This window comes from Drosophila mauritiana, chromosome 3L (assembly GCF_004382145.1).
Source record: "Drosophila mauritiana strain mau12 chromosome 3L, ASM438214v1, whole genome shotgun sequence".
Taxonomy (NCBI): Eukaryota; Metazoa; Arthropoda; class Insecta; order Diptera; family Drosophilidae; genus Drosophila; species Drosophila mauritiana.
In genome coordinates, this window is record NC_046669.1 from 272,528 (window position 1) to 286,179 (window position 13,652).

The 13,652-nt window shown below is 41.5% G+C and overlaps 1 protein-coding gene across 5 annotated transcripts in view; it reads left to right on the plus strand.

Moving 5' to 3' along the window:
* LOC117141630 overlaps positions 1–13,550 on the plus strand; it is a 34,831-nt gene extending 21,281 nt beyond the window's left edge. The window contains exons 1-7 of one of the 5 annotated variants that reach the window (XM_033305167.1): positions 5,978–6,313; positions 7,123–7,180; positions 9,136–9,919; positions 9,995–10,538; positions 10,597–10,759; positions 10,821–10,927; positions 10,985–12,119. In XM_033305167.1, the coding sequence (XP_033161058.1) occupies positions 6,075–6,313; positions 7,123–7,180; positions 9,136–9,919; positions 9,995–10,538; positions 10,597–10,759; positions 10,821–10,927; positions 10,985–12,119 (3,030 nt within the window). In that variant the 5' untranslated portion in view covers positions 5,978–6,074. Of the gene's footprint in view, positions 1–5,977; positions 6,314–7,122; positions 7,181–8,863; positions 9,077–9,135; positions 9,920–9,994; positions 10,539–10,596; positions 10,760–10,820; positions 10,928–10,984 lie in introns of those variants that run through there. The other 4 variants (XM_033305165.1, XM_033305166.1, XM_033305169.1 and 1 more) reach the window with 4 other exon arrangements.
* Positions 13,551–13,652: the final 102 nt, after the last annotated feature.

Consider the following 13,652-nt stretch of genomic DNA (forward strand, 5'->3'; position numbering starts at 1 on the left):
CTCTGTAAAGAGTTCATTAAAAAGATCCCATTCTTTGGAATCACCAAAGAAAGTGGGAATCTGTATTTTAGGCAGGGTTGGTAACTCCTCCGCCTTAACAACCGTCGACATTTCAGCTTTATTTATTGTGCCACTGAGTCGACTATTAATGGCTGTAATAATATTTTGTTTGTCAAATTCAAGTTCGCTAATTTCTTCTTCGAATAGCGAGCTCTCAAAATGACTATTCACCTGTTCAATCAGGTTATCTATTTTATGCCATAAAAATTCAATTTTATTTTTCCTTATTTTAAGGAAATCTGGACTACTGTCTATTAGTTTAGACGTATCTTCTAGATATACTCGAAATTGGCCAACATTATTTCGAAATGCCTGCTCTACTTTTAAAGCGTTGTTTTGTGCTATACCCTCTTTTTCAGGGTGACCACACATTTCAAGGTTTAATGTAGGGGGAGGGTTTGATTTAGGGACAGTGTTTGATTTAGGGAAAGTGTTTTCTACCGACTCGCCCTTAATTTTTTCATTTTTATTTTTAATTTTTTCTAACACCATCATTATTAAATCATACTGCTTCGCGTTAAAATATTCATGATCGACAACGCCGATCTTTAACAAATTGCTATGATTAGCAATGAAACATTTTTGAAGCTCATTTAATTTTAGAATTTCTACATCTGTTAATGTTGGTTTTACTTCCAACTTTCTAATTTCCAAAATAATTTCGGACTGCTTCTTAAGGAATTGAATAGTCTTTTCTGACATCATTTTGAAAATTTTTTGTAATTTCTTAATATATATAGTACGTGTATATGTATTTTATATGTATTTATATATATATGTGTGTTTGGATAAACAGAAAATTCTTGTTTTGACTTAGCTGATGTCGTTGTTGTTGCTGCTGCTGTTGCTGCTGTTGTTGCTGCTGTTGCTACTGCTGTTGCTGCTTCTGCTGCTGCTGTTGTTGCTGCTTCTGCTGCTGGTAGAGGCTCCTTTGAATTTGACTTCCTTCTCTTCTTTAAGGCTCCGTCGATGTTTAAAGATGATTTTTTTTTTTTTTTTGGCACGTTTTATTATTTTTGTAGTCCAGTCAGATTTTTTGTTTTTTAGCCATTTATTTCGGCATTTATGCTCTTTTGGCATATACACTGCACTCTATTTATGAGCTGATTTAATGCTATTAGAGCATTTATAAGGCACTGTTTTCAGGCACTTTTTATTTAATTTATGCTCTTATGGCATATACACTGCACTCTATTTATGAGCTGATTTAATGCTATTAGAGCATTTATAAGGCACTTTTGTTATGCACTTTTTAATTTCACAATTGCTGATGTATGGCCTCAAGCACGCCTTACCACAATTTATAATGGTACACAAAGCAACCTTTAGCTATAGACTATAAGGTGCTTGTTTTAAAACATAAAAGATTCTTTTGTATCTTTTTGCTTTTTATATTTATACTCTGTTCCTTACCTTTGGTAGGGGGAAACAAGAGTCACTTATTTTTGCTACCTTTGGCTGTAAGATGCTTAAAGGAGCTGGCCTTTCTCTGAGTTCCTTACCTTTGGTAGGGGGAAACTGCAGAGTCGATTAAAGGCTCGATTGACCAAATGTAAAATCCCAAATAAGAAGACTTTACTCGTTGAGTTTTTGTAAGAAACTGGTTTTATTTGGAAATATCTTCGGTTTAGATAGGTGACATGAGAATCGCATCTTAAAGTAAATGGCCTACGCAGAGGCCTAAGTAAATAGTCCCCGCCTTATCGAGGTCCCACGCTCGGGCACATCTGCCTATCTTGAGCGGCGAGGACCTTATCTGTGGTCTCCCACTAAGGGACTATTTTAGGAGGCGGGGAACGATCTCAAGTGACTGACTCATGTAGTGTGCACTTAAATTACATGTTTTTGAGCAATGCACCCATGTCGCCTTAGATAACAAAATCCTAAATATAATTTATCGCTCTCGATTCATTTACATAAGATATGAACGGAGCCCAAAATTGTAAGTCTTTAAATATATTCGTGTTCATGTGTGAACAGCTATCAACAAGATTTTAATCCTTAGGTTTGCCAAATTTGAACATTAGAAATATTTGCCACCATTAACCATTGAAAAATTTCAAAATTTATGCCAAATTCATGCCATGAAGTCTTAAATACTTTGCGAGCTTAAAATACTTGCACACGAAAATAGCAGCGACCCTTACGCATACTTCCGAATGGAATATATATATTTATTTCTGTATATTTTAATTTCCAACTAATTTTGACTACGATAACATTTTGTCAGTGACTAAACACAGAAAGATTGAGTATCTAGAGTAGTGGTACGATAATTGCACTAACAACTAGCGGATTCGTATTCCAGAAATTAATCGAATCTCAGTACTGAGCAAATAAGAGTGATTCATCTGATTGAATCTACTAATTGTCCAACTGTCTGTTTGCAAAGGAGCAATAGACCAGCCACTCCTTCCCTAGCCTGTGAAGTAACACATATTACCACTTATTTTCACGGATCAGAGCTATGCAGCTCGTAAAACTTATTGTGGCTCGCAGTGGAAAGTAGTGCTTTCGGGCACGAAATCATTTGGATAAAATAATGTATAAAATTCCCAAAGTAGTAGAGGCCTGGGGAAAGCTATTGCGAGTCAGCCACCACCACATCTGTTGACCATGCGTTGGCTGTGGTGCTAGGTGCGCTGGATTTTCATTGCGTTTTATTTCACTGCCAGCGGCAGCCTGCGAATCAAAGCAACGAAGTAATGCAGCCTGGTGCCTCTGCGGTAAATGAGACATTGTGGCTAAAAATGCAAGCGACGAGGCACCGCCCTCTAGTAGTTGGAAAACTTGTCCCTGGAGAAGAAACAGCTCTGACGGATGACGGCGCATCTGGCATCTTGGTTAGAAGTCAGAAGCTCAACGAGCATGGTAACATAATTCACTTGACATTTCCAGGCTAAACATACATTTGGAATTCGTTAGTGTAAGGATTTGGGCAGGACCGAAGTGAAGTCGGCTTGTGGAAACCCTACTACCGCTGACTACGTTGAGACCCAAGACAAATTACCAAAAGAAGATGTACATGATGTATTTGATAGAGATTCAAACCTGCCCTTTTCCACTCCAAAAGTCTTGCAATGAAGAAAACATCAGTGCCTAAACCAAAACCAGATTTCTTTCTATTTCAAGCTGCCTGCCATCAATAAATAAACAAGTTGCCCATCTGCTGCATCTGCTCCGAAATCATACAATGTGCATCTGCCATCACTTATCGTTCCTTGGCGGCGTTTCTATTTTTGAAACTCTCATTACCGTCGGAAACAAACTCTTTTTTCGGGCATTTGAATACAAACATTTGCAGTTGAGTACTAAAGCGTTTGCTACTCTAAACAGTATATATAATCTTGATCGGAATCCTTAGCCAAGTCGATCTGGCCACTTTGCTGGTTTGCTTGTATGAACCCTGGCGCTAACATTAGCTGAGTAAAGAGTATCTGACTATCGACTATGGCGTTCTTCCATGTTATATTTAGGGTCATCAAAAGTTAGCATCGTATTCTTTGGGACGCAGCAAATGAACTTCAAGGAACCCGTGAGTTGCAAGTCTGAACACTAATACCAAACAATCAATGTATATATAACTTACAATTTACTAGGCAGAATGTGTTTCATCTCACCTAAGGTAACTTCTCACCTACACTGAAGACGACAAATTCTCTCTGCCGAACCTTTGAACATATGTGTTAATAATCAATCCGTCCTCTAATCTGCTTATCAGTAAAACGGTGCCAGCTTTGCATGAATTTGCTCAAACTGCTGAGCGTTTTGATTTGTTTTATAGCAACTTTATAGTACTTTAACCGAACCGTCAAATATAAAATAAGCAAGCAATCCTAACGTTCGTTACGCATACGTCTCGATAAACTTCAATTAGTTTGCTTGGGACTTAAATTCCGGAAGAAATGTGTCTGTTTTTACGCAAATTGCAGCGAAAGCTGTAATTAGAGACTCTCTCTTAATACCAATACAAGTCAAAATGGCATTTATAATGAGGTAAAGTACCCACAACGTCATTTAATATGCACATATGTATGTGCATGCGCGCAAGTTACAACAAATTCAAGCCTCAAAGTGCGGACATTAAACAATCTAATATTTGTTACGCTCGAATCAAATAACAAAAACTCGATGCTTATTAGGTTTATATAAATATGGTCAATATCGGTAATTGTAAGGTAATGACTACTTAAATCGTCATATTATACACGACCATTTACTTGTTATGAATTTATGAGAACATGTCTTAAAAAAGAAAGGCCCTGCACCATTCAATTTTTGGCAAAGAGTGCATTTCGGAGTGGGGAATTGCATGCGCAACTCGAATTCCAAAGAGCGGTGCCGTATTCACTTTATGCCACTTCCTCCTACTCTAACCATGCTCGATTCGTTACTTTAATTATGCATTCAAAAATTGTACTTAAAACCCACTTTAGAATCATAATCATTGTTGGCTTTATTTCATGTGTATGGGCTTATTTGTAAATCATATTTAATAGACTGTGGCGCTAGTCATTCTTGACAGCCTTTCCTTTCATCAAAAGAAAACAAGAGAAAGCGCTAAAGTCGATTTTCTCGACTATCAGATACCCGTCACTTACCTTGTGGGTGGTCGAAATTACAACTTTTTGGAATACCTATAAAATCTTTTCAAGATTGTGGACGTGCCCACAACGTAAGTTCATCGTTCTTTTTGATCAATCAATACGATTATTGTCAAGCAAACCGAAATGGTTAGGTAATTCGTTTATTTAAAAAGCTGTAACTCTGTAAATCGGACTCCTCAGGCAGTTTTCCTAAGAGGGTAAGAAAGGCCTACACAGGTTGGTCTTATTGCGATCGGAATTTTGCGCATACCAGGTAGCAAGTAGGCCCGAAGCTACCTGCTTCATTACATTCGCTTGTCTGAGTTGCAAAAACCGGTTTGATTTCAGTTGCAGTTTCAGATACTGCATCTGCCTATGCGTTACACAGCACACTTTTATCAGTTTGATCATTTACATTTAATATCCTGGTCCACATTCCTTCCAATCCCTTCATAAAGTCTTTCAATACCACTTCAAGTGATATCACTAACTTGAGGTACGTTCAAAAAATCTAGTTTCGCTCAAAAAAACACAGAACTGCCTTCCCCATACTTAGAATATTTTTACACTGAATTATTTAGGTATCCAGCACCTGCCTGTTTACAAAAAGAACGACAGATCTCAGTGAAGCAGATGGACTTCCTGTTTTGTTCCTTTAAGAGGGGTCGTTTGTATTTCAGGCTCGAGTTCAAGTATAGGACCTTTAGTTGTTGGTTAAATGTGTAACTTAGGGCATCCTAGTCGGCAGTGCTTGAAGTGCCTTCTAGAACAATCGCTATCAAAGCTACCAATGCCTGAGATTGACTCTCATAACCGGCTGATAGATCACGTGCTCATTAAAACTTTAAAATTGTATTTAACCACACGCCATTTGAGAGCGGGACAGAGCACAGCTGAAGAGCTGACAGGAGTAAAACCGGTTTGAGCGGCAGATGTTTCATAGCTTCCTCTTTACTGACTCATCGTTATCCTTCTTGAGTCAAAATGCCGCACTTGAGTTCTTTTTGAAAACGAGGAAGTCCGGAAAGTAAAGAGGCAGCTGGAAACGAGCCTTTATTTAAGAAAGGGAAGACAGCATTTTAAATGGGGGAAAATAAGTATAACCATGTCGGATACATAACTTATAAATAATATAAACATTTTCAATTTTAAATGTTGCACATGCTGCTTGGGAGGAGTGGGACTTACAAATAGCCAGTCCAACATAGAAACTGCATCATTGCCAAACTCACTCAAAATCCATCCCCTAGGATCCTTTGAGACGGCACAACAATAACAATAAGCCGGATTGAGTGCGTCGAGCAGCTGGGTAGCCGCTGAGGGTTGAGGGATCAGTCTGAGCCAGAACAACGAACCGTACGGATACGCTCAGCGGAGTCTCTCGGGACACTACATCGCGACATTGATTTCATTTAGCAGTGAAACAGTATGGTTACATATCACTTTCGGTCAAGCCTAACTCAGTTTAGTGTGCCTCATCTTGAAGCGCCAAGTGGCGAAAGTGCAAAGCGCAGCAAAGTGCGAAAAGAAGGCGACAAGTCCAATATGAACACAAACAGCCCGAGCAAAAGTATGGCTGTGAAATCGTCACAGCTATATAGGTACATCGCGCCCAGGAACCGATCCATGCCTGTCATGAAGGATCCACGGAACATGACCTTGCGACGGTAAGCTGATTTGGTCAAAATGCGTTCATACGCAACTACACCGCACTGATGGACTAGGCTTCAACACATTCCTTGAACTAGGCTTTAGCGCGCTCCTTGAACTGAACATCTGCCTGATGTAGAGACCGTTTTCTGGGGATCAGGGGCAAAACTGCATTCCTTCACGTATCCCAAGCCTAAATGGTTTTTGTAACGAGCACGCAAAGTGTTCATAGCCTGCTGTTTGCTCTGTAGTTCGTTTAAAGAAAAATCGTATGAGGAGCGAAGGTAAAGAAAAGATATTCCAAAGATACCCCAGGGGCACACTACCTTCTCCTCCCGCTGTCGTCCTGTGAGAGGATGTCCTGTTGATTCCTAATTCCCCACCCCAGATTACCATGGGCCTTTCCTAGCATTTAGGGTCGTATCTCGGTGTGTTTGTTTTCTTTGTTTGCGCCGGTTCTCAAAATACTTGTTCTTTGCCTACAATAAGCATACGGAAATGGAATTCGCGAAGTTTACATAGGATTCGTTTCGAGAAAATCCTTTTTCGGCTTTTTCCGAGCAACTTGTTTTTGTATTGTAAAATATACATACCTGCCTCAACAATTCAGGACCCTCGCCGCCACATTTTCACACGCATCCGTTTGGCGAGTGTCGTAACCTTAGGAAAGATTTCTTTGAAATCTATAATTTGCTTTACAAGCTGAACCCTTTTTGCCGCCAAATAAACTGGCATAATGATTTTACATATTCCACTGAAGACTTCCGTTTAGACTCTCAAGGCCACAACTTCTATCATTAAACAAAATGTGTTCTATATCTTTCAGAATGCCAAAACCTGGAAGCAATGAAATGGGAACAACCAGTGACTGCGCTGCGACTTTGGTAAGTAGCTCAATTTGTTGAACTACGAGTTCGGTGTTACTTCGTTTACTCCAAGGCTCTTTTATAAAAAGTACTCAGCTCTGCATCTGTAGAAACTAATTCAATAGCGGGGAGGTCATTCAACTCGAACTCTTAGAAGTATTACAGCACATGCTCGGCCAATTAATTTTATGACAGTGTAGGAGATCTTGCCCAAGACCAAACTTTCTCTGAGCTGCCGATACCGGCAGTAAGGTGGCACAGAGTTCAATAGACAGATCACATTTCTGCCTAAGATATTTATATAAGTAATTATCCAATGACGCGGATTCGAAAAAGCGTCGCTGCAACCGCAAATCACATCGCCCTGCATAACAATAGGATCTTTCTTGCTACTCCGCCGATCAATGCACTGGGCAATAAGCTGCTTGCAATTCATTCACGGCAACCGCATCCGAGAAGAGTAGGGTGTCACGGTTGAGTAGATGCTACTAAAGCCCTCGTTGGCTTATCTGACGCCATAAATGAACCCGAAATATGATCTCTGTAAAAGGTGTGCATTGATGGGCTCTGGTCTGGTTGTGACCACCATCTTGAATGTGCGATATAATGGCGACTCGTCATTAAATCAATATCTCAATCAAGGCTTCGTTCCTTGCATTTTGATTAGGTTCCCAGTCACATGCCGCTGAGCACCCTTCCTTTGTTCCATGCAGGTGATGTCAAGGGAAAAACTAATCACGCAAGACAAAACATGGAAACAGTCAGCCTTTCAGAATGTCATTGGTCAAGCCATCAGTCTGTTGTCGAGGTCGCAGACAATAAGTTGACCCAGCCTGTGCAACAAAGGCAGGCATTTGAGACAAGTGGCAGGGGCTCGTGCTATGCCATTCTTGCCTTAATCTAATCAAACCACTTCCAACCAGACTCCTGACAATAGAGCTCGCAGATAGAGTTGATCTCAAAGGCATTATGTCCCATAACGCAAGGGCCAAGCTACAAGGGGTCTCCACACACTTACGGCCGGGCGACGACATCAACACTCGGCAGTACGCGCAGTTCTCATTTGCAAGCCTCGTTGCCGGCAATTGCGGTCTATCAGTTATTGGTTATCGCTTTGCCCGGTTACACTTGCCAGTGCTGTTTGCGGAAGTCCCGCTGGTCCGCTAAAGGCGCTATGAAGAAGCTGATAATACCTACGCTCATGGACACCTATGGGCTGATTAAGTTCTGGGACTTCGATTCGGGCGCCCCTGCAAATGTGGCGCTGCCCACCAGAGGCACAGTGGACCTCAGCGTGCCCGTGGGCAATATCATGCCCGGCGAGCGCTACAAATGGAAATCTCGTCTTCTTCAGGTCGGGTCTTAGCTGCAAGAAATATTCTACTTATTTACTATTATCATTAATTGGTGGTTTCGAGAGCGGTGCCCCGATAAGGTAATGATATTTTGGCCATTCCCCGCCAGTACCCTCGGCGCCATCAAGCACAAGCAGTACTATTGCCAAACGAAAAACAAAACCCGATAAAAATGTCAACCGATTGCCTATGTGTGAGTGCCAGAGCTTACTTGCCTTCTGTTACCTTTCGTGAAAGGTAAAATAAAATACGAAATACGACTCTAAATCTGGCAATAAGCATTGGAAGCATACTTGTCACAGCTACCAGTACCCCAGAACGCTTTATTAGCGTTCCGTTTTTGTTAACAAAATTGTTGTCCCCAGACATAGTTATGACGATTGTTGCTTGTGATATCATAATTGTTTTGTTCCGAACCTGGGCCGATACGAAGGGATAAGTAATGCTGCGAATTGATAAGATACTTGTGGTTTCGGGTGAGAAGGCGAGTTCCGTTGAAGTCGCAGCACTGCGCTACATAGCTGCATCTATTGCTACAGCCACGGTGGATTGTCAATCTGTATCTAGACATAAAGTGCCAGCCGGTCGATAATGCAACTTATTTTCTCTTACTTACAGTCACAGCAAATAAAGGCGGTCTCCAGTCCAACGCTGTCCGAGCCGTGCTTAGAGGAGCAGCCACAAAAAGGAACTGAAAGTACGGATGTGGCTAACACAGGCAGCAGCGCCGGAAGTGGAGGCCTAGGCGTATTGCAGAAATTCAAACGCACCTTGAACAACTTTAACAACAAAAATCAAATGCACATCTCTCCGCTATCACCAGCGGCAGTAGGTAACAATGTCCCAAAAACTAAGACATCGCCAACAACGCCGACCGCATCCATAGCACCTATGATAACGACGACCACAGCTGGCGATCCTGGGTCAGAGGCCGGCGATTCGAGCTCCGGAAAATACCGGTTTGGGCCCCTTATTTGGCGTTCTTCCAAAGAACGCCGTAAGACGAAGTACAACCGACGCGACAAGTGCAATTCTGGTGACTCAGGCATACAGATCGAACTAGAGCAGGATGAGCAATACTCCCGTGCGATGGCGGTGAGCCGCCAGGATGAGCCCCGCGCGTTTGCTTTAACCAATGGATCGTGTGGTGTCGCGCTCTCTAAAATGCGAGCCATACGTCGCACCAACTCTGCAAAGGCGAGCAGCATCCTTGGGCCCTTTATTGTTAAAACCAAAATAGCCAGGCATTTAAACATTGGAGAGTCTGACAAAGCTGAGCGCAAAGCGCCCGAGTCACTACCCACGCGATCGCTTAGTCAGCCGAACGGCCTAGAGTCCTACGGTATGGGTCGTCCCGATCTTGAGGATAGCGACAGCGATAGTGTCGCGTCAAACGAGGAAGGTAGGTTAAAGCTTAGTGCAATGTAAAATTTCAGCCAGACAATCTTAACTAATGTGGTGTCTTTTTGGTCCCCAGCTGTAAGCTTCTACCCAACCACCTATGCGGAGGTGCTGTACAACTTCACGGCCGGCGGTCCTCAAGAACTAGGGCTAGAGAGAGGAATGCTTATAGAAATACTGCGCAAGGAAGTTGGACCCTGGTGGTTCGGCCGAATTAAGAAGGAGGAAACCAATCTGGTGGAAGACATATTGGGTCCTGAGCTGGGCTGGTTCCCCAAGGAGTTTGTGCGCATTATACACTGTCCAGAGACGGACAATTTCTTTATAGCGCACAGGGCTGCCGCTGATGAAGCGGCGGCTGAGGAAGCCAAAGCTCTTGCCGAGGAAGGGTCTGTTCCCGTTCCCGTTGCGGCATTTGCAGAGGACACAGACGTTACCGTCACCACAGACCAAAGCAACGTCACCCTTATAGTCATTGAATCACCACCAACTCCGAGTGCACCCAGTGTGGACTTTGTTGCCCAACCGGATCACAGCACGATCATACGCCGCAGTGCCGTTCGCGAACTGCTTGATACGGAGGTCAATTACGTAAAGCTCCTAGCAGCCATTTGTGATGGGTAAGAAAACAAGACCTGACCAATCTTCAGCACATATTTACTTTGTGACTCATTTTAGGTACCTGCCAGCTATGAGCAAGCGCATCGATATATTTTCGCCAAACAGTATTCGGCTTATCTTCTCCAACATAACGGCCATTTACAAGTTTCAGCGAAAGTTTCTTGAAGCCTTACGACGAGGAATAGAGCAAAACCAAGTTGCCAAAGTTTTCCTCAAAATGGTAATTAATTAACTTAAAACCAAAAGAGACAACCGTTTCTAATATATCATCCTTCCTGCAGCATAAAGGTTTCCTATGCTACTCCACCTATTGTAACGCATACCCTCGAGCCCTAATAGAACTTGAGACCTACGATCGAGTAAAAGACGCCCGTACAATTCTTGAGAAGTGAGTAATTTTATTTTTAAATTTCGACTTCACACCTAACAAGTATTTATATTTCAGCTGCCGCGAATCCCAAAACCTGGCCGAGCTGCCCCTCTCTGCTCACCTGCTGGCACCTGTGCAACGAATCTGCCGCTATCCCCTGCACCTCAACGAGATTATTAAGTCGGCATTGGAGAAGGGAGCCAAGGAAGGGAACGATACAGACGGTGCGAAGTCAGCTGGCAAGACAACTGACTATGAGCAACTTGATGTAAATGAACTAGACATACCCGACTCTCAAGATACTGTCAATTTGGCACTGGAAGCCATGCGCGGCATCACAGAAGCAGTCAATGAGGGCAAGCGCCACAGCGAGACGATTGCAAGGCATCAAGCCAGCTTCCAAAACTTTAAGGGACCGCCGCTGCACTTGCATAGTGCTCGCTTCTTCCTGCAAGTTGATGCCACGCGGCAGAAACAGAATCTGTGGAACAGCAGCTACACTCTGTTCCTTTTTGATAACCAGCTCGTTTACTGCAAGCGAGATATTATTAAGCGGAGCCACTTCATCTACAAAGGACGCATATTTCTCGATCGGTGTCGCGTGGTAAACGTGAGGGATGGAAAAATGTTTGGGCACACCATTAAGAACTCCCTACGCATCTATAGCGAGTCTCGAGACAAGTGGTACGATTTTAGCTTCCGTTCCGCGAACCGCAAGCATCGCTTCCTAAGCACTCTCGCCCTGGAGCGCCAGTTTGGTGGTAAAGCTCTATACGTATCAGAGATGACTGGATTCGAGTACAATTACGAGGAGCGGCCGGGCGATTACTCAGACCAATCAGATTACGATGCACAAGATTTTGAATTAGCAACTGCGGTCACCAGTGGGGAGAGCTCACTGCCTGAGTCGCCGGCCAAATCTACGTCTCGCCTGTGTGAGACACTGCCAAAAAAATCGCAGTCCAGAGACGGAATATCCAGCGCTGAAAACTCTCAAATAGTCTCTACCACATCGACAGGTTCGCTAGGAAGGCGGCATTTTGGCAATTGGTTCCGCAAGCCAAAAAGCGCAAACTGCACTCCAAGTCAATCACCGACGCATAAGCCGAGCTTCGACGCAGACGCTACGCTCACGGAAGCCCGGGTTGCTGCGATGGAACTGGCTGAAGCCGCGGCCGCGCTGGTGCCAACGGACAGCTCCTCTGCTTAAATACTAGGGACAGCTTTGTATCGAATCGCAATACAAATACAAACAATACATAAAGCAAACATAAATTCGTGCTAGATTACACGATATAAAATATTTGTTACATTAATATTAAATTGTCTTAAATTATAGTAACATGTAGTTGACCAGTGTTACAGTTCGTAGATGTTTCGTTAGTTACCCTTGGGTTTTTGTTCAATATAAATGATTGTGTTTCTATTTGATCGTGTATATTCTTGAACTGGAGTCATATTTTTTGCAATTAATATTGCGATAATAAGAATTTTAGATGTACAATAAAAATACAAATATTGTATACTTCTGGCATTTCAATGCAGTTTTATATAAAAATGTCGCCGACTGCTAGTCTAAAATCCTGTCCATACTTGTAATTTTAGGTTACGTGATAATTCGATAATAAATACCCGAAAATTAATTTAGTTTTCTGTTAACACGTTCGTAGGTTCCAAGCTGAAGAGCCGGTATTTAAAAACGTCTGGAAAAGTTTGCTACTTAAATATGTCAAATTTTAACATGATTAACAAAGACTATGTATCTTTGTTTTGATCGTGCATTAAAACAGGATGGTACCCATGTTCTTTGTTACTTATTTGTTGGGCTAATCCACTTTGATACGTCTTCACAGTTAAAGATGCAAAACTACAACTAAACGACACAAATTAATAAACCTATTAATAAACAAACTAGGTTATTGCATATGAAACGTATTTGTTCTATACAAAAATTGGTTGATAGTCAATTTGAAATCCTGAGAATTAGCAATTGTTAACTTTACAATACAAGACAAGCAAAAAATGCATCCGAACAATTGAGCGAATTTAATTTTTTCTAAGAGAATCACGAATGTATCTTGGTAGTATTTTAGTATTTGGCCAATCTGTTGGCAAGAATTATTTTATTGTCTAATAAGGTGATTGAAAAATTTAAAAAGCAATTTACTATTTAATAGACTTTGCAAAATAAAACGCATTGGTGTTTGCTAAATATTTCTTATTTAAATGTATAGGAAATCAAATTAACAGAACAAAATTCTACACAATACACCTGGAATACAACCAAACTAACCAACTATGTAAATAGCTCAAGAATCTTTGTATTTCCAAAAAAGACCAAATAGTTGGCTTGGATTTATCGCATGGTTTAACTTGGGCTTATTTATGTTTTGAGCACTTTTAAACCAAAACCAGTTTGTTAAGTTTTAAACAGGCAAACTTCATAATAAAACTATATAAAAACATAAAACACTAAAACGTTTCATCAAAACATATGCCAGCAAAGAAAGCAGATGACAAATTTGTATGTAGAGAATACACTCGTAAGCTTAATCGGATGAGAGAACACATAACGAATCATATAAACATAGCAACTACAAATATACCCCATATGCCAAATAAATATATATATATTTATCCATGTTAATAATGTCTTTTTCATTTTGTTTGAAATATGCAGTTTCTCTTGGCGGTAATGCTTTTATATTGAAATTATTTACCATGAACCCAACGAAACACCATT